The sequence below is a fragment of the Macaca fascicularis genome, chromosome 11 (genome assembly GCF_037993035.2).
Source record: "Macaca fascicularis isolate 582-1 chromosome 11, T2T-MFA8v1.1".
NCBI lineage: Eukaryota > Metazoa > Chordata > Mammalia > Primates > Cercopithecidae > Macaca > Macaca fascicularis.
In genome coordinates this window covers 120,765,081-120,786,410 of record NC_088385.1, presented here as the reverse complement: position 1 = coordinate 120,786,410, position 21,330 = coordinate 120,765,081, and the positions used below count along the sequence as shown (strand labels likewise).

At 52.8% G+C, this 21,330-nt stretch overlaps 1 protein-coding gene across 1 annotated transcript in view; it reads left to right on the top strand.

Moving 5' to 3' along the window:
* The window catches only part of RBM19 (RNA binding motif protein 19), a 142,671-nt gene that overhangs the window by 111,381 nt on the left and 9,960 nt on the right, over positions 1 to 21,330 (top strand). The window contains exon 23 of the mRNA XM_005572333.4: positions 8,493 to 8,613. Within this exon, the coding sequence (XP_005572390.3) occupies positions 8,493 to 8,613 (121 nt within the window). The remainder of the gene's footprint in view (positions 1 to 8,492; positions 8,614 to 21,330) is intronic.

Here is a 21,330-nt window from a genome sequence, read left to right as displayed (position 1 = left end):
CCGCTGCTGTTGTTTTAAAAGGTCTATTTTCACATGGAATGTTATCCAATTAGCAGAGCAATGTGTTGGCTTAAATAAACACTTGGGGGGAGCCGGCTGTAGGGAGACGCGATGGTGGTTGGCGTTGGCAGGCAGAGCTGTTCACACTGTGGTAAACAACCACAGCTTTCATTGTAGGGTCGCACCAGTTAATGTCTCCTTCCTCATTTCTCGCTTTTCCACTCTGCCAAGGGTGGGAGCAGAGGAAGGGATGTGGATATGTGGCCCAGGCCCTCCCCAGCCTGGGGGAGGCCGGTGTTTTGGGAGAGGCTCCCACTGGGCCTCTTGAGGAATATTTTGTGAACCTACTGTCTTCACCTGGCAGATTCCACCCAAACAGGACCTGTAGTGGAAGGGACCAATGACGAGCAAGCCAGACGAAGCTCATTAAGGCAGGGATAGCCTTCCTCCTCACCGGGTGCCCAGCGCACCCAGCACAGTGCTGAGCCATGTTGTGTGCACAGTAAACAATCACTATTAGATTGTCAGTGGCATGCATTCAACACGTTTGCTTAAACTGAGGGCAGAGAAGGAGGAGCGTGCTGCACGGTGGTTAGTGTGGCCTGTGACATGAAGCGGCCTCTTTGCAGCTATGCGAACGTGGACAAGGGACTTCAGATCCCTCTAGCCCAAGTGACTCGTCCCCACACAGGCAATAATAAGGCTCCCCTTGAGGCGTTTGTGAAGACGAAGCAGAATGTTGCGTGCAAAGTGTTTAACACAGGCTGTGGCACGTGACACCAAAGAAGTGAGGGTGGCTGAGTGTTCCTCTGGGACCCTGGGGATCAGAGGTGCTGCAGCCTGAAACCTAGGTGTCCATTGTCCTGTGTGTCCCAAAGTGTTAACCGGAAGCAAATTCAGGAATTGGAGTTTTGTCTCCGCTTTTCTATTCAGGTGTGCATGTGACGTGTGTGTGCTCACAACTCTGTTGTAATTGTGGGCTTTTTGCCAAGTTTTCTTCAGCAGAGCCCAGGAGGAATGGAAAATGTGTTTGGATCCCGAGCTTGCATTTCAAGGCAGGCTCGGCCAGCACACATATGTATGGGCTGAGACCTGGGATCAGGACAGGCTGCCCTCCTCAGACTGGCAGGTGAGCAGCCCTTGTAGCCAAGATGCAGTGCCAGGACGGATCCCTCTGCTAATTGTGTCCCTGGAGCTTCTGTGTGGATTGAGGCCTGCACAGTCCTACAGAGATGAGAGTGAGAAGGACTCAGGTTCAGACGTCCTCATTTCATATTTATCGGGCAGGCAGTACTAGTCATCAAGGAAAGGTAAAACTCCCAGCCAAGTTGACAGCTTTCCTCCCTTTTAACAGCTTTAAAATAATTTTTTTTTTTTTTTTTTTTAGACAATCTCACTCTGTCCCCCAGGCTGAAGTGCGGTGGCACGTTCTCTGCTCCCTGCAACCTCCACCTCCTAGGTTCAAGGGATTCTCCTGCCTCAGCTTCCCAAGTAGCTGGGATCTCAGGCGTGCACCCCCATGCCTGGCTAATTTTTGTATTTTTAGTAGAGACGGGGTTTCTCCATGTTGGCCAGGCTAGTCTCGAACTCCTGGCCTCAAATGATTCCCCCCGCCTCGGCAAAGTGCTAGGATCACAGGCATGAGGCACCGCACCTGGCCTAAAATAATTTAAATTAAAAAAAAAAAAAAAAAAAACTTTACCACGAATGGCACCAGCAACAGGTACCAGGAATTAGGCCCTTCCCATTATGCCAGGCGTTGGGCTAAAGGAAGAGTTGCTGTCTTATTTATGCTTCCCAGCAGTTCTGAGACGCTGCAGCACCCCCATTTTACAGTTGAAAAAGTAAAAACTTAGAGAAGTTTATTGAAAGTTGCAGGCCCAGGGCTGTGCCTGAGGGAGAGCTCAGAGCCTCAGCTGCGCCTGCTGCCATGGCCTTGTGGCTTGGTGCCCTTGGGTCCCTGGCATTGGCCCTCTCTCCCTAGTGGCTCTCTTTCCTCTCTCAGGGATGCTATAAATTGGCAGAGGTCCAAAGTGTGTCCCATCTTTGTCGCCTCGTCTCTTGTTTGCCTCACAGTCAGCTCCCCAGAGACTTAGAGTCGAATCACACTGAGCTGAGCGAGCTAAGGAATGAGTGAGTGAGAGAGAGAGGTACCTCTTTGTCTGAAGAGTTCAGACAGCATCACCTGAAAGCGGACTCTGGATGTCTCTCCTAGGAGTTCACCCTCAGCTCCATGGTGTCATTTCTGGGACGGGACTGGGGTGGGAATCACCCAAGATTGTGCAGGGAGCCTGACTTACTCTGGGCAAACTCCTGCCTAGCAGACAGCTACGCCTGTGAGGAGAGAAGCAGCTAGTGGTAGATAGGTAGAGAAAGGATCTGTCTCTCTCTCAGGGTGATGGCATTAAAACACCCCAGGGAGGCAGACCCTCCTCCCAGAAGTCCCTTTGACCACCTCTGCAGAGAGCCCCCAACAGTGCCAGCCACTTATTCTGGGTGTTGGGGGCACAACGGGTTTGGGAGGGGTTGGTGTTATCCCTGTTTGGACAGATTTAGCGTCTGCTGAGAGATGCAGCCCTCTGGCTTTGCCAGAGACAGCTCCCTGGGAGCAGGAGGGGCCAGGAGAATGCCTTGGTCTTCTAAAGACAAGAATACTATCCTCAGCTCTGCCCAGAAGCCATGGCCCTGGGCAGTTCTTCGCAGCCCCTTGGGATGGGAGTGCTGCCAAGGGCGTGCAATGCCTTTTGTTGCTGTGAGAGGAGGTCTGTCTCCAGGGAAGCTGCAGAAAGGTCAGGCCCAGCGCTGCACTGGCAGCCTTCCAGTGCCTTCCCAGTTCTTGAAAGAGGCCGCCAGGCCGGGCCACAGTCTAGCCTGCGGCTGTCAACCCCACACCACCTTAGCAGATTGCCTTCTAAGGGAATTCAGAAAAGGCGGCAGGAGGCCAGGCCTCTTGATGCCTGGAGTCCATGGCTGGAGTCAGAGGAGCTCAAAGAGCTATGATTTCAGGACAGCAGAGCCAGAGAGCTGGATCATGAGGGCAGCCCTGAAGTCTGGCTAGACCTGCTCAGAGCTTTCCTGGGTGGGCCTCAAATTCTGAGTAGGGCCAAGGCATGCGAGACACCCAGGGATCTGGCAGGAAACAGAATCTACCCCCACCCCCAGGTGGTGTGAATGAAGAGGTGTTGATGGAGGTATAGGTAGGGAGAAGGGACTCCCCAGGGATGGCAAAGCCCCCAGAACTGTCATCTCACTTAGGCCAAGAGGAGGGTTGGAAGGAAAGGCAGGGCTAGAGCTGCCGAGAAGAGACCTTGAGCAGGAGCTACAGCCCTGCGGGGAGGGGGAGGGACGCAGCACCAACCTCTCTCCTCCCTATTCCCCTCTTCCCTCTTCACCTCTTCCCTCCAGTCTCCCAGCAGTGCCGCCCATTTGCTTCCCCTCAGTAGATACCAGAGGCCGAGGAAGCCCTCGTCACACTGTGCAGAGTCGACTCCCAAAGTGTAGAGGATGGGGGAGGGGGGCCCAGGAATAACCAGTCCTGGCCATCAATGATGGCAGGAAGTGCTCCCAAGAATGGAAGTAGCTTCTCTTCTGTGACATTCGTTTTGCTGGACTCCTGCATCCTCGGGGTTCTGTGCTGGATCTTCAGGCCTCTCCAGCAAACCAGCTGGGGGTCTGACATGCGATCTCTCAAGCCCTCGTGGTGCAGGTTACTGTTCCTGTCCTGCAAGGCCCCGAGCCAGGCATGTTGGGAGCAGAGCCATACCCAAGATTATTTGTGTATCGTTTCAAAAGGCCAAATGTCCCCCTCATCTGGATGGTTGGGGACTACCTGCTCTCTCAGAATGGGACACGCTGTTATCCCCGCTGCGTTTGTAGTCTATAAAGTGCAGGGGTTTGAAGGGAACTGTGGCAGGACATCTAAGCCAGCCCTCCGTCCCCAGCTAGGACCAGCCTAACCATCTACCCCAGTCTGGAGACGTGTTCTCAAGACCCCCAGTGAAGGAGACGCCACAGTGTGCTTTGTGAACATTGACTGAGTGGCCTCTGCCCCAGCACCAGGCTGAGGATCTTAAGCATGCAGCGCCTTCCCTCCAGGGTTCAAAGTCAAGTCAGGAAGACTGGCACACAGAAGGCATTATGGGGCAGGGAGCGGGTTCTGGAAACGGAGGCCGGGTGTCCAGGGCACAGGGAGGGTGCCTGGCTGTTGCCTGTGCAGGAGGGGCAGAACCCTCCCTGGGCCGTCTGTGTAAGAGGCCCAGAGACAACATGTAGAGGCCAAAAGGAAGAAGGAGAAGGAAGTTGACCTGCATACAAGCTTTGGCCAGTGCCTCAGTTTCCCAGTCACTGAAATGGGAGAATAATACCTGTTCTCAGGAGTGGGCTGAGGTGATATGCTTGGAGTTCTGTGGAGCTAGGAGATAGGATCATCCGTACTAAAAAGGCCTTTGATGCCACAAAAGGAAAATCAGACAGACTTGGAGAGGAGCAAAGGTCTAGTAACTCCTCCGTCTCCTGAGATGAACAAGCCCGGGGGCTGTTTTGGCAGAGGAGCACCATGCCTGCAGTTGAGGTTTAGAAAAACGCTTGTGAGAAGGTGGAGGTCAAGTTTTAATGGGATCACGTGTAGGCGGAGACCAGGGAGGATGCTGCTAGTGAACCTCTCTGGCTTGCACTTTCCCGTCTGTGATGGCTGGAACCTTCCAAACTCCTCACAGTCTTTCCTGTGCCAACCCAAAAGCCCCTTGAGGCCCGGGCCTGCATCTTCCTCCTCCTCCACACCTGCCTTACCTCCTAGAATGTGTCAAATACAACAAGCTCTTGTTACGCTCTTTTAATGAAACACAATTACTCTGGATTATCCGAGGCCAATTTTAGCCTCAAATCACTATCCTCATACCGCCTGCGACAGTTTGAGGCCACCATATTCCAGCCACCCAGGCAGTGGGAACTCGGGAACGCAACCTGATTTCATATTAACCTGCAGAGACTAGAACTCAGCAGGGTAATTCTGCTATTTTTGGAGAACCACGTATTGTGCTCTAACTTCAAATACGAAAGAGCTTTTGTGTCTTACCTTCCCTTGTCCCTGCTCTTTAGCCTGATAATGAAAAGTGGAAGCATACATCATCATCACAGCAGCCAATCTTAAGTGCCACATGTTATGTGCCAGGCAGTGTTCTAAGTGTCAGACTGAACAGTTCTCTGAATTCTCACTACTCTTTGCTGCTGCCCTCCTTTTACATATGAGGAAGCTCGGGCTCAGAGAGAGAGGTTCAGCAGCTTGCCTGAGATCACACAGCTCGTAAGCAGTGGAGCAGGGATTTGAACCAAGGCAGGCCAGCAGCAGAGCCCACCCTCTCTAACTGCCATGCCACCTCCCCTCTTACCGTGAAGAGCTCTTCCAGAGAGAGGCCAGTAACGTGTCAGAGGAGTGCAGAGGGAAGAGAGGAAGATTTGTGAGAGGTGATGTCACAAAGAAACCAGGAGAGGGAATTTTTGGTGACTCCTGCAATGAATGGAGGTCTCCAGGGCTTTCTGTGGTACAGGAATGGAGAACTGGCTTCTAAGGGAGAGAAAGAAACATTGAAATCTAACAGTGGGAATCAGAGAGGCTGGGGTTGGGGCCTCTCACCCAGACCTACCTCCTGAGATCTTATTCCATTCTTGAGAGTTCCAGCCTAGCATTCACCAGATGCATCCCCTTGGCCACCCCCACCCCACCGTGTCCCCGGGACCACAGCTCCTCAGGGACCCTGGCACGAGGATGGAACATCCGCCATGCCAGACTCCCCACCAATTCCTCTCCCCCGCCTTAAAACCCCAACTCCCCCTGTCAAGCCGTTTCTCTGCCTCGCCAGCTGAGAACGCGTGTGTTTTAAAGCTCTGAATGGGCCATTTCGGCTCGGAGTCCAGATGCATTTTTATATCCACATGGAAAAAAATGCACAGGCTCTGCTGGCAGTCAGAAAGAGTTTTTTAAATTAAAGTTAAAAAAAAAAAAAAGGAAAGAAAAAGTTTTCTGCACCTGGTCCTTCTCAGAACAGCACAGAGGAGAACAAAGCGTTTCTTTAATTTGGCCACATGTCTGGTTTTAAAAAGATGCATGTTCTAGTCGCCTCCCTTTTGTCTTTTCGGATTCATTTGTTTATCGAATGTATATTACGTGCTGCCCTCTGTGCACGTTTTGTGTAAGTCCCATAGCCAGCCCCAACATGGATGAGGAAACTGAGGCAGTTGATTACCCAAGGGCACTGCGTCGTTTCCCTAGCGCTACTGTAACAAAATGCCACAGACTGGATGGCTTCAAACCACAGAAATGGGCCGGGTACAGTGGCTCAGGCCTGTAATCCCAGGACTTTGGGAAGCTGAGGCAGGAGGATCACTAGAGTTCAGGAGTTCAAGACCAGCCAGGGCAATGTAAGGAGACCCCATCTCTACAAAAAGTGAAAAACTTAGGCATTGTAGCACGTGCCTTGTGGTCCCAGCTACTCAGTAGGCCAAGGTGGGAGAATCGCCTGAGCCCAGGAATTCGAGGATACAGTGAGCCATGATCATGCCACTGCACTCCATCCTGAGTGACAGAGCGAGACCTTGCCTCAGAAAGCATTTTAAAAATCCAGAAATGTGTCTCACGGTTCTAGAGGCTGGAAGTCCAAAATCAAGTGCTGGCAGGATTGGTTCCTTCCGAGGGAAACCCTGTTTGGTGCGTCTCCCTGGCTGCTGGGGACAGCTGGCATCCTTGGTTTGTAGACTCATCACCCAGTATCTGCCTCCATCTCCCCACGGCATTCACCCTGTGTTTCTGTCTTCACATGGCCATCCAATGACACTAGTCATTGGCTCAGAGCCTTTCATTTTCCAGTATGACCTCGTCTTGACTGATTACATCTGCAACTACCTATTTCCAAATAAGGTCACATTCTGAAGTACAGGGGGTCAGGACTCAACATGACCCCTCTTGCGGGACATGGTCCAACCGTAAGAGCTACATTGTAGATAAGGAGCACCGTTGGATGGGTTTCCATCCAGACCCTTCCAGTTATACGATTCCTCACGGCATAAAAGAAACAAGAGCAGCGAACCCCTCCTCTGCTTGTACCAACTGGTGCTCTCTGCAACCCAGAAGCAAAGCAAAGGGCCTTCTTAGCCACTGTTGCTCTCCACTGCCAATGCTTGAGCACCTGGAGCCTACTGCTTTTTAAACCAATGCCTGCCCGAAAGCTCTCTGCTGACAGAAAGCAGCTACAGATGTGATGTCTATGGTAACAAAACAACAGCAACGACAAGTAACATCTATTGAGTAATTATGGTGTGCCCCTACTGTTCTAGACACTGTGTTGACTCGTTTTTGTCCCTAGAACCCCTGAGATTGGCATATATGAGCATACTTGTTTTATAGGTAAGGAAAACAGAGTCAAGGCAGATTTCTTTAACTTGCCCAAGATCTTCAAGTTAGGACCTGCAGGGTCTGTCCTTCCTAAGCAGGGTGACCTCAGACTGTGCCATAGGAGTGTTTGGGGATGAGCCCATCAACTCAGGGTGTTCCTGTCCAGTGCCATTGAACTTGAGACCTAGCGATGTTTAAGACGGTACTGATCACTACCATATGAGTCCATTCCCATGTAATGTCCAGAATATGCAAATCCATAGAGACAGAAAGTAGACTGGTGGTTGCCAAGGGCTGGGGGACTGCTAGCTAAGGGGTGTGGGGTTTCCTTTGGGGGTGATGAAAACGTTCTAAAATGGATTTGGTGACATTTCGCACAGCTCTGTGATGATACTAAAAGCCATTGAATTGTCTTCAGACAAGCGGTGTATACAGTATGTGGATTCTATCTCGGTATAGCTGTTGGAAAGCAGGAAGAGGAACCAGGCAGCATGTGGGAGTCGGGAAGAGCAAAGAGTGAGCGGGAACAGCCTGTGCCAGGACCCAGGCTGCTGAGCTGGGGGTGGGAGCTGGGAGTGCAGGGCTGGGGGAACCAGCGAGGAGGCAAAGGGCACTGGCAGCGGAGGTGGAAGGGGCCCTCCAAACAGCGTGGGGGACAGAGTCACCAGGGCAGTGAAGGAGAGCGGCACCCAGTGACACCCAGAGGCCTGCACACTTGTCATCTGGCGGCCAGCCAGGGCTCGGCTTTCTCAAGTGGCCACCATGCAGACAGCCGGGTGGGAGGCGAGCCCACTAATGGGGTCGCCCTCCACAGATCGGATGACACGCAGCAAATAGACGGCTGCCTCGGCCCAGGCACCAATTACAGCCCAGACGGCGGATATATTGACTGCTCAGTCACTTGCAGCTTTCTCCCTGGGAACGCAACCCACTAATTAAATAGATGCACCCAACTGCTCCCCAAACCCTCGCTGGAGATCAGATGTCACGGGGCCAGAACCTGGGCTTTGGCATCTGAGACGCGGGCAGGCAGCTGGCGGGCAGAGTGGAGTGTCTGCCGCGCTGATCCAGCTGATGTGCAGTTTCGTTTCTTGTCCCTCTGCAGAGAGCCTTCAATGCCCTGTGTCACAGCACCCACTTGTACGGCCGGAGGCTGGTGCTGGAGTGGGCCGACTCCGAGGTGACCCTGCAGGCCCTAAGGCGGAAGACGGCCGTGCACTTTCACGGTAGGAGCGGGACGGTCTTTTGGGCTGATTCATGGGCCCCCTGGGGAACACAAGAGGTGGGGCATCTGAGAGAACTACCCTTACCCAGCAGGCTATGGGCACAAGGGCTGCCAAGCACCTCCTGCTGGGTATCCTCCCACAGCCCCTCCAGACCTGCTCTCCACCTTTCTTGGGCACTCCCTGCCAGGAGGCTGGCCTGTGTGAAAGCATCCGGGTTCTGTGCCCTTTTGGGTTGTGGTCAGGTTGGGTCACTGGGCGCCTTGGCAGGAAGAGACAGAGGTCAGAGTGTGTATCCGCTCCCTGCCTGCCGGGTTGCCAGGCCACAGCTCGCAGCTGCTGGCCCTGTCCTCACAGTGCTCTGTGTTCAGATTCCAGTGTTCACGGGGCAGGGATGCTCACGGCCTTCCTGGTGGCTGGCCCTGGGGACCACACTCTTGCTGATCACTTGCCTCCATGACCCCGGTGGAGGATCATCCACTCCCTGCTGGAAGGCTGATGCCCACAGGTCTCACTCCCCTCTTACCCACCTTGGTGGTGTCATGTGGCCTCAGTGACTATTCAGGTGGTGGCCAGAAAATACTGAGTGCCCACTGTGCCCTCATGTACCCATGTGACGGTAACCAAGCAGGGTCCAAGGCTCAGGTGGAAAAGGCTGGGACACATTCCTCATCAGGTGGGCTAGAGAGGCCTCACTGCAGAGGTGTACCCAAGAAAGGGCTGCCTAAGCAGGAGGCCAGGGGCAGGGAGACCCCAAGGTTGGAGCAAGCTCGATGTGTGTGAGAAACAGGGAGGCCGGCATGGCTGGAGCTGAGGGGAGGAGAGAGGGAGCAGATGAGGTCGGCAGGGCCTCGTCTTCTCCAAGAGGTTGTGTTGAGTCAGGTGAGGAGAGGTTGAGACAGCCTCAAGAATTGCTCCACCCTGGGCACATGGAAGGTATGGCAGGTGCCCCTTGCTGTCCGGTACACACCCTCCAAACTTGGGATATCAAGGGGTACCTGACCTTGATCCCCATCTCCACACCTCTGCCTCCCATCGCAGAAGTGCTTCCACTGTGGCCTGGGCCCGGCAGCAAAACAGCGGCTGCTGGCTTCCCACCCACTTTGGATCCTGCTTACTTGGCGGTGGGTCACCCAGCTGGGGAGCTTCTCTGCCTTTTGCATGCCCAGAAAAGCCAGGCTCCGTCATGGGGAACAGTCCTGTCTGTAGTGCTACCTGTGGTGCTCTGAGGTCTTCCTGGCACACCGCCGCATTCCTCCCCACCTCATTGTCGCCTGGGTCCCAGGTCTCAACTGCTTTCTTGGCTGGAGCCGTCATCGTGCCTTCATCCATCCCTTCCCTGTGGGGCAGCTCAGGGCCTCGGGTGTCACCTGGGTGCAGACTGGGTGTTTGCTGCCAGCATCCCCCAACCCCGCTTCTCTGGGTAGACATGGAACCTGGAGCCAGGAGTGATTGTTCCCTCTCCTGACCGGTGCGGCTCTGTTGCCAAACCAGGCAGCACCTTGGAAACAGTTTCTCTTATGGAGATGGGAGCCTTCCAGTGGGGGCACTGGTCTTCCTTAGGGCGAAACGACTGGGCTTCTGAGAAGCAGTGTCTCAGCAATGCAGCAGGACTGCATCCCCCACAAGTGGACATGGAACTCCAGAGATAGCAGGGAAGCCCCTTGATTCTAGCCCAGCTGCCACACCCTTCAGAACACTGCCTCCTGCCCACGCCCATGGTCTTCCCAGACTCCTCCTACCTCCCACTGCACCTCCCACAGAGTTCATTGTTCCCCAGACTCCAGGCAGGATTGGGTGCCTTTGCACACGCTGTTCCCTCTGCTTAGAATGCCTTGCCCCTCACTTTTTTTTTTTTTTTTTAACCTGGTAAATGCCTTCAGAACCCAGATAGAATGACACCTCCTCCAGGAAGCCTTCCCTGTTCCCTCCCCCTCCACAAGTATCAGTAATTTCTCCATCCTCTACTCTCCTCTTCTGTCACTGTGCTTTCTTGCCATGCTGTAACTTATTTCTTTATGGTTTGTTATCCTCTCTGGACCCGTGCCTCCCCCACGTGGAGGCTGTGTCATGCTCATCTCTGTTAGTGATCAGTTCTTCCCTGGGTCCCCGTGCCCGGCACAGTACCTGGCACATGCCAGGCTCCCAGTCTCAGGCTGGGGAATATTTGAGCTTAGACAAATATGGAACCAGAGAAGTGAAGGCTAAATACACAGTTGCAAGCTCACAACTCAATAAGGCCCCAAATCCTGATGTGCAGAAAGAGAGCCTGTCCTTATCGACAACATTGACAAGCCCAAATGCTCCCGTCGGCAAATGTTTGCATAAGGGACTCTCCCCAGAGCGGAGACGGGGGCCCACCTCCACCTCACCCCCATCCCCCACACCCGGGGCCAGCTGAGGAGTGCAGGCTCAGCGGTTCTGCCCTGCCTTAGAGAGAAGCCCCCTTCAATAAATCGAGTTCCAGAGACAGCACTATTGCCTCGCCACAGTGGAAAGACTTGGCTGGCAGCATTTCTGTGGGATTGGCTGTCTCCACAGCCACTTACCAGCCAGGCCAAGGCCAGACGGGCAGATCAAATGGTAACAGTAACAATGACAGTTCTTCATTTGCCTACATCTTCCAATTCACTCCCCAGCAGCTCCATGAGATTAGCCCCATTTCACAGATGAGAGAACTGAGGCCTGCCAAACACTGCAGTCATTTATGACGAGTAGTGTTTATTAAGCACTTACTGTGCATCAGGGAGCCGTTCTCACACTGGCATCATCTCAGTGCTCACAGCAACTGTGGCAGCTGTAGGCAGTGCTGTGTCTAAGCGAGGAAGTGACAGGGCTCGGACGTGAACTCCAGACCGGCTGTAGAGCCTCCCACCCCACTCACCGGCCCCAACTATGTTATACTATCTAACGTCACAAAAAAAACTACTGGCCATGTGCAGTGGCTCCGGCCTGTAATCCCAGCACTTTGTGAGGCCGAGGTTGGTGGATCACTTGAGGTCAGGAATTTGAGACCGTCCTGACCAACATGGTGAAACCCCATCTCTACTTAAAATACAAAATAAATAGCCGGACTTGGAGGTACACGCCTATAGTCCCAGCTGCTTGGGAGGCTGAGGCAGGAGAATCACTTGAACCCGGGAGGTGGAGGTTACAGTGAGCCAAGATCACACCGCTGCACTCCAGCCTGGGTGGCAGATCGACACTCTGTCTCAAAAAAAAAGAGAAAAAGAAAAAGTCCCAGGCCCTCATTAACCTGGGGTGAGTGTTTACTGACTGCATGGCTTTGGCCCTCTGACTCATCCAGACCATGAACCTAAGATCTGTAGGGTTGCTTCAGAAATTGAGAGAAAGAATAACGAATCATAATGACAAGCACTGCTGGCCCTTCAGGATTGGCACGGCATATGCTTGTGGAAGGCCCTGTCGTGTGCGTGTTTCGTTGTTCCCATTGTACAGATGAGGAAGCTGACATGCATAGATGAGATAAGGCCCCTGAGGGTGGGCTTGAGTGTCAGAGCCACGTGTTTCCACCCCTCTGAGTCCCTCTGGAAAAGCACTGCCCTCCCAGGTTCTGGAAGGGGACATCGACTCTGGGCTCCCCAAGAGTGTCAAAAGATGAGCACTTAGGGACCCTCCCCCAGTGCCACGGGAGATGGGCCGAGGCCCCAGGAGGGAAGAGAATTCACATAGGAGCCTCATAGAAAGACCCTGTCATGCAATGGCAGCTTACAGGGGTATAGGCAGTGCCAACGGAGCAGCAGGATGCTGGGGCTCCCAGAGGGGAGCAGCGTCAGAGCTCTTACCGCCCCAGTGGCTGAAAGGGCAGGGGAGGAAGTGATGTTCCTGGGTTCCAGTGAGGACAGGAGCCTAGGAGCAGCTACCAGTGGGCACTGCAGTGTGGAGGGACAGTGCCAGAGGACAGCATCAAGGCATGAAGAAGGGGCTAGGGACAGAACAGCTGCAGCTCTCTCTCCTGCGGCCCTCTGCTCTCCGGCCGCAGCCTCTCATCAGGCCATCCCACCTGTCGGCCACAGGCCCAGATTGTCCCTGTGACACATTCAGTAGGGTCAGCCTTCCGGGGATGAGCAGAACAGAGGATGGATGTGGAGGGACCAGATAGAGAATGTCCAGCATGTATGGTGACCTACGTACATGTCAGGGCATGTTGCCAGGGGTAGGGGTTGTGTTTTCCTGGGGGCAGGAGCAGCCCTGAGAAACAGTGCCCAGGTTGGAGAGGATGCTGATACGGTCCTGGATATGACCCATCCACAGGGGTCAAGGCCAAGCACTGCGGAGTGTCAGACCTCCCTGCTGGCCTCACCTGTGTGGACCAGGAAGTGGCCTGAGAGTTTGGAGCCAAAGAATCTGAATTCCTCATGGCATTTTTCAGCACTGTTTTCCAAAGAAACATGATAATCCCTTAAAAACAAAAGAACACACTATAGAATACAGCAAGATGTAACATGGGGATTGTTTTTTAACTAAGAATCCATGGAACTTTCTCTTCCAGTATGGCTGGCCTCAGAGGGACTGGGAACGCCTGGTGATTGCGTTTGTGTCTATGTGTGTGTCTGGCAAGAGAATCTTTTGTTTTCATCAGATTTTCTAGGAGGTCATGGGCCCCAAAAGGTTTAGGAACCACCAGCTTAGGAAAAAGAGCATCAACTTTGGAGTCAGCAAGTCCCGGATTCTGCATTCTGGCTGTGTGTCCCAGGGCAAGTCCCGGATTCTGCATTCTGGCTGTGTGTCCCAGGGCAAGTCCCGGATTCTGCATTCTGGCCGTGTGTCCCAGGGCAAGTCCCTGATTCTGCATCCTGGCTGTGTGTCCCAGGGCAAGTCCCAGGCTACTGTCCTGGGGCAAGTCGCTGTGCACTGTGGGCTTCTGTTTTCTCATTTGAAAGATGTTGTTAACAGGGGTACCCCTTCTGGAATTGATTTGACAGTGATCAGGGAAGTAATAAAAGCCATAGTAGCGGCTTTCCTTACTGGGGACCAGGAACTCTTCTAAATCCTTTGCTGTGAGGGGTCTCATGTCATTCACACACCACCCCTGTGAGTGAGATGCTGTTCATCTCCCCATTCTACAGATGAGGGAACTGAGGCACGCAGAGATGAAGCACCTTGCCCAAGGTCACATGGTAGTGAATGGTTAAACTTGGACAATATTCAGGTTTACCTCTCTATCCGTCCTCCCCTGGGAGTGTGACACTGGATTGGGAAAGTGAGGTGATGCCTAGAGTGTGTCCAGCACAGAGCAGGCATGCTGGAGATGTCAGTCTCTCTCACCCACTGAGACACCCGTTGTCCGATTGATGTCTCTGGGACACAGGAGGTGCCCACAGCAGCCTCAAATGTTCAGAATAGGCCCTCCGGCCTCCTGCCCTCCTGGCCAGACCCTTCTCCCACCCTGTGCCCTTTTCCCATGGAGAAAAATACCCAGTTCATTTGTGTCAAAATCCGCATTGTTCAGAGCTCCTGGGGCCCTGGCAGACCCTAAGGGCAGGTGGTGTCCGTGCCCAGTTCCCTCTCCCGGCTCTAGCCTCAGCCCTGAACTCTGCCAGGAAGGCACTCAGATCTCAGGTGGAGGCTGCCGAGCTCTGAGGCCGCAACAAAGAGCTCCCTGCAGAATGTGAGCCGCAGAATGAAAGGCAGGCATCCTAACCGTTCAGCAGGGCCTGGCAGGAAGATGCCGGTGACACTGTGGCCTGTGAGCTGCACTCAGGGACAGTGGGAGGTGGCCAGAGCAGATAGAGTGGAGCTTTGGCACTAGCCGAAGCCCTGATGTGGTCGGTGCCACCAGCATGAATTACCCTGGAGTGCCCCTGCCCCTGGACTCAGTTTCCCAGCTCCCAGGACTGGCCTTATCTCCCCTGGGTCCCTGAGGCACCGAGGTCATAGTAGAACGTTCAATTTGTAGTTCAAGCTAAATAATACCAATTATTATTATCATTACTGTAACTAGCAATCTTCAGTCAAGCCTTACTTGACAGCCAGGTACTATCTGCAAGTTTTCATGGGTACGAGTCCTGCAGAATCCTGGGAGGTAAACACAGGTTCTCAGATAACATCATTTTATCATAATTGATAAGAAAAAAATGGCTTCCCATCCAGGGCCACTGTCTGTGTGCAGTTTGCGTGTTCTTCCCGTGCAGTTTGCATGCTCTCCCCATGGAGTTTGCGTGCTCACCCTGTGGAGTTTGTGTGTTCGCCCCATGTGGGTTTTCTCCAGGTCCTGTAATTTCCTCCCACATCCCAAAGCCATGCACGCTAGGTGAATTGGCACGTCTCAGTGGTCCCAGAGTGGGTGAGTGCAGTTATGTGTGTGATGGGTGCCCTACCCGGGGTGGGTTCCCTCCCAGTGTCCTGAGCTACCAGGAGAGTCTCTGGCCACCTGCAGCCCTGAACTGGAATCATTGGGTAAATCATTGTCTTCCTTGTTTTTATTAATCTGTCTTAAACGTATATAGTGCTCACATTTATTTCAGTGTTTAATATTTAGAAGTTTTGGTGGCTTTACTCAGAAGTTTGGTGATGTTTTTGTTATTAGAAATACATTTCTGTGTAGGAGTTTAGCTCTTGTTTACATCCATTAGCCTGTGGTAACATTGAGTTTGTTATACATCTTTTCACTGAAAGTTGCGAGATTTCCAAGAACCTATGAACCTGTCAATTTACTGTACTGTCGCAATCCTCTGTTTTAGAGGTGAGAAAACTAAAGCACAGAGAGGGCAAGTAACTTGCCCAAGGGCACCCAGCTACTGACCACAGAGCCAGGATTCAAACCTGTATTTTCCACCGTCCTGCTGTACTGAGCCTTTGCATCAGCTGATCTGAGCAGCTGCCCCTTGCATTTTACCCGAATGTGTCCTCATACCTGTTCTGTGACCTCAGGCAAGTCGCTCTGCCTCAGCTCTGTCATTGGTACGATGGGGCCACGGCGCCCACCTTGTTAGGGAAATTGTGGGGCTCAAAGGGGAGGATGCCTGTAAAGGAGATGGCACACAGCTCCTGGCACTTCACGTGCAGTCAACAAATAGGATTGTCGAGGGGCCTCATTGTCCTTCGGGGCACTCACTCTTCCTTTTCTAGGTTGCCAAAAACACTCCCACTTTCCTTGCATTCCCGTCAGGCCAGGCTAAGGAGGATGCTCTCTGGGCAAAGGACCGAGACAGACGAGCCCTGGTGTTTAGAAGCCTGGGCAGTAGCACGTATGTGTGTGTGTGTGTGTGTGTGTGTGTTTGTGTCTTCGTATGTAGTAAGTAGGAGGATGGGTATGCCTGACACATAAGCATTGCTTGGGACGTGTGTGTGTGTGTGTGTAGTAAGTAGGAGGGTGTGTATGCCTGACACATAAGCATTGCTTGGGATGTGTGTGTGTGTGTGTGTGTGTGTGTGTGTGTGTGTGTGTAGTAAGTAGGAGGATGGGTATGCCTGACACATAAGCATTGCTTGGGACGTGTGTGTGTGTGTAGTAAGTAGGAGGGTGTGTATGCCTGACACATAAGCATTGCTTGGGATATGTGTGTGTGTGTGTGTGTGTGTGTGTGTGTGTGTGTAGTAAGTAGGAGGATGGGTATGCCTGACACATAAGCATTGCTTGGGACGTGTGTGTGTGTAGTAAGTAGGAGGGTGAGTATGCCTGACACATAAGCATTGCTTAGGATGTGTGTGTTTGGGGGTGGGGTAAGGAAGAGGACAGGTATGCCTGACACATAAGCATTGCTTGGGGTAGAATGTTTACATCTAACCACAGATGCCACCTGTTCTTCCTTGTCTCCAAGGCATAGCACAGAGCCTGGCACCTAGTAGGAGCTTATTAGTGCCCAGGTGCCATGAGGAAGAGGAGGACTCATTGCTGCTCAAGCAGCAACCGTAATGTCCTGCCTTCTAAGGCAGTTACAAGAACTCATGCTCCACACCCAGTCTCCAGCTCTCTGCTTATCCAGGTTCCTTGTTGGCAGCCAAAAGAAGCTTGCTGTAAACCCCCCATCCCCTCCCCACCAAGCGGAAGCCTTCGTTTTATCCATTGTCCCTGTATAATGGCAGGGCATTATATTTTTCCTTGCAAGTTGATGCTTGCAAAACACCTGTCAAATTGAACAGCGAAGGACAGGGCTTTGAAAGTCATTGTAAAAGTTGGCCTGAGTAGGCAAAGACCTTGACACCAGACAGAGATGCTTTCAAAAGGGAATAGCAAGACAGACGTTTTTCCACCAAACTGCCCTCCCCGTCTCGCCTGTCCTCTTCCTGCCCCTGCCCGCTGCCCCACACCTCCCTCCCTTCCTTGCCGGCCAAGAATCAGGTTTCTCATCTCCAGCGCAGCAGCCCCGTGGTAGGTAAAGTGCTATTCTTCACTGCCTTGCATGTGGGAGTTTGAAAAGAGAGAGCAAGGAGGGAAGAAAGAGGAAAGTCCACCGCTGGCTGTGTCCTTTTCTTCCCGAGCGTGTTACAAACCAGCAGGGTCACGGCATCGAGAAGCTTTCAGGGCCGCGGCAGGCCACAGTACCTGCGAGCGCAGCCGAGAGAATATAATGGTATGGAAGAAATCCGTGCGCAGAACCCTCTGTTTTACAGCACTCACAGCCAGGGAGGCCGGGCAAACAGGCTTTTATTTGGCTGGGAGCGTGGCTCTGCTTCCCGTGTTGTCTTATTCCAGCTGGGGAGGACTGATGGGCTGTGGTTAGCGTTTCTACCTTTCACCTCCAGAGCTGGGAGCGCAGACATGACCAGCATGGTGAGTGGCTGGCAGTGGCGCCTTCCCCCGCCTGCCCAAGCCAGACTGGGCTGGGGCGGGAGATCTATGAGCAGAGCGCCCAGAGAAGTGCTCTTCCGGCACAGACGGGTGGCTGTCCCCATGGGTCGCCGGCCTCTAGCAAACAGTCACCTTCCCAGCCTCACGGGGGGCAGGGAAGGAGCCTGCTTGCTAGAGCCCTGGTCCCAGCAGCCCCCACTGACCCCGGCCCCCACTGCCTCCTGGCCAGAGTGTCAAAGATGCAGCTTTTCCCCTACACCCCTCCTTCTCGTGATTCCCTTGTCATGCCCCTCCCCTCGTCCTCCTCAAGCGCCACAACCTGCCATCAGGTGCTCACGTGTGCAATTAAGATCCTTCTCCATGTGACATTTTATCCTCTGGGGGGATCCAAGGCCCTTTGTCCACCCTGCCTGGGCCCCATATCTAGCACAGAGAGGAGGCACTCAGTGACCATTTGTGGGGTGAAAAAATAAACATAAATAAGAACCTAATCATCAGAATGATGATTAGAATTTAATTGAACATCTAATAGATGCTGGACACTGTGTGAGTGTTAACTCGGTTCATCTTCACTGTCACCCCACAAGGAAGGAAGCCGGGGCTCAGAAAAGCTGGCTAATGTGCTCCAGGCCCCATGCTTAGCCACAGGTGTGCAGTCGGCACTGGAGCCCTGTGTGGTCTGAAGCCAGATATTCCTAACCGGGTGCTTCGAAGCACCGCTGATCTGAAAAGGCAATCATGTAAGTTCTTATAAAGATCAAGTCGGGGGAAAAGGAAAGAAAGAGGATGAGAGAGCTTTGTCATGGACCTACCATGTGCAGAGAGTGATACCGGGTGCTTTTACATAACTCAGTCTCATTTCAGGCTCACAGCTGCCTGAAGAACAGTGTTGCTCCCATTTTACTGTAGCACAAACCAAGACCCAGAGCAGCCTAGTGCCTGGCCTGAAGGCACACAGGTCTGGACACTGCAGAACTGTAGTTAATGTCTATACCTGCGTGTTCTATCACACCCTGTATCCTCAGCACCTCCTAAATCCCAAATTGCCCTCTCTTTATTGGATCTGGACAGTTGCAAACCACAGCCTGTAATCTGTTTTTATAAATAAAGTTTTATTGCAACACAGCCATGCCCATTTGTTCATATATTGTCTAGGGCTATTTTCTTCCACTGCAAGGACAAAGTTGAGTGGTTGTGACAGAGACCCCACGGCCCACCAAGCCTAAAGTATTTACTTTTTGGCTCTTCACAGAAAGGGCTTGCAGCCCCTAGGCCTTGTGAAGTGGCTGCCCTTATTTTATCCAAAAGCCAGGGGTGGCTAGTTCCTCCCACGGTGAGTCCCCCCTTTCTCAGAGTATATAACTCTAGAGGCATCATGGCTGCACCCCCAGTGCCCTGGGCTTAGATCTCCAGCTTCCCCGGATGGGAGGCCCCCATTCATTCATTCATTCAACAGTTCTTCACTGATGACCGTATTATCAAGCTGTGCTCTCGGCACTGAGGGCAAAGCAGTGTACAAAAGAGAAAGTCCTCCCCCGTGGAGCTCATACTTGAGTGAGAGAGACAGATGATTGCCCCCTCCCCTGCCCCACCAAAAAAAATAAGTAGCAACAAAGTTCTGATGATACCAAGTCCTGGAGTGGAAATTAGAAAGGGTAACATATGGTTGGATGCAGTGGCTCACACCTGTAATCCCAGTGCTTTGAGAGGCCAAGGCAGGAGGATCACTTGAGCCTAGGAATTTGAGACCAGCCTGAGCCACATAACGAGACCCCGTCTCTTAAAAAAGAAAAAATTAAAAAATTAGCCAGGCATGGTGGCACACAGCTGTAGTCCCAGCTACTCGGGAGGCTGAGGTGGGAGGATCGCTTGAGCCCAGGAGTTCAGGGCTGCAGCACGCCATGATTGTGCCCCTACACTCCAGCCTGGGCAACAAAGCAAGACTCTGTCTCTTTAAAAAAAGAAAAGAAAACAAAAGAAAAATAGCATAATGAGCTCTTCAGGGCCAGAGAGGGAAAGGAGAGATTCCAAATATGGTGGTTGGAAAGTCTTTCTGCCGAGTCAGCATTTCTGTGTGATACGAAGGGAACAACCAGCCAAAGATCTGGGGGGAACCATCCCAGGTAGCAGAAGCCACAAGTGCCAAGGTCCTAGGGCAGAGTGTGTTCAAAACAGGCAGAGAAGCCAGCAGGGGTTCCTCCCGGGGCCTTGTGTGGCCTGCCAGGAAGCCCAGCTTATATTCAAGGTACAGTGGGAAGCTCCTAGAAGATTTGAGAAGAGTCTCAGGACCTGATTCACACTGTCAGACCTCATCCCCTGCATTGTAGAGGGGCAAGAATGGAGGGCAGAGGTCCCATCCAGGCCAGCAAGGGCCCTGGAGCAGAGGCTGTGGAGGTGGGGAAGCAGGTGGATTGAGCATTTTTGGTAAAGGTAGAGCCAGCCAGACTTGCTTCTGGAAGGCAGGAGAAAAATCAAAACTGGTGCATAGTTTTTACTCCAGGCCACTCACAGGATGATGGTGCTGCGTGGTGAGCGGAGGCCTAGGAAGCCGGGAAGAACAGGTGGCTGGGCGGGGGTGTTCTGAACGTGTTGGATTTGAGACACCTATTAGGACTCCCCTCGATGTCAGGCAGATAGATCTATGAGTTGGGAGCTCAGGGGCGAAGTCTGGGCTGAGATATAAATTTGGAAGTCATCAGCAGACAGATGATATTTAAAGCCTGCAAGAGTTCATCCCCCTCCCCACTCCCATAACTTAATCATCATTCACAGGACCATACATTTTCAAAAGACTGGAGACGAGAGAGCCCGTTATCCCCACGTCAACCTTTGTGAATAGGCCGCCTTGATCTTGCCCATGAAAACATAATCATCGGGCTTTCAAACTCACAGTCAGGAAAGTTCAAGCAAGGATGTGAAGTCACAGAATTTATTATTCAGAATATCCCTTGGTCGTGGTTCCTTCCATCCACCTGGAGACAGAGGTTTTCTATAAGCTTCCCATTTTCATTCCTTCACCTGGGTCCTTCTTGTTTTCTCCTGAAGACTTGGCTGTGGCAGCCCTTCCTCTGGAGGTGTTAAAGGCCTAAGCAGGAGGCGGGCAAAGAGAGAGACTGTCCCGGATTGCCACAGCAGGTCCTGACAGGAAAGGCTGAGACTGGGTGGGGCCTGGGGATATGCAGCTGTTTTATCCCTGACCTCTTTGATCACTTCTCAGCCAAAAGTGGTGCCTCACGCCTGTAATCCCAGCATTTTGGTAGGCCAAGGTGGGTGGATCACTTGACCCCAGGAGTTCGAGACCAGCCTGGCCAACACAGTGAAGCCCTGTCTCCACTAGAAATACAAAAATTAGCCACGCATGGTGGTGCGAGCCTGTAATCCCAGCTACTCAGGAGGCTGAGGCAGCAGAATTGCTCGAACCTGGGAGACGAAGTTGCAGTGAGCCGAGATCACGCCACTGCACTCCAGCCTGGGCAACAGCATGAGACTTAGTCTCAAAAAAACAAAAAAAAAAGGAAAGAAAAGAAAAAAGAAATGATCACTTTTTGTGTTCACGGTAGTGTGTCTTAATCTATCTCCAGCTCCTGGTCACGTTGGGAAGTGGTTCCAGGAGAGGTTGAGGTTGCCCGGGAAACCCACTCTTTCTCACACCCCTGGCTCCCACAGCTGCTGGAGGCCGAATCCAGAGGAGGAAAATCAAGGAGAGGGAATTCTTTTGGTCAAGGCAGTTCCCAAGTGTGCACCCAAGTGGTGCACATGGCTGGCCGTGCAGGGAGCCATGATCGGAGAGCAAAATGCTTCTCCCTGCAGCGGTGCGGGGAGGCTGGGGGGCCTGGAGGTCAGCTGGAGCAGGTAGGGCCCAGTCAACCCCTCCTACTTCCTTCCACTCCCCACGCCCGAGCCTCGCTGGGCGGTGTTTTGGAAATAATTCCAAGTGCTTCGGCAATATCCCGCACACTCTCCTC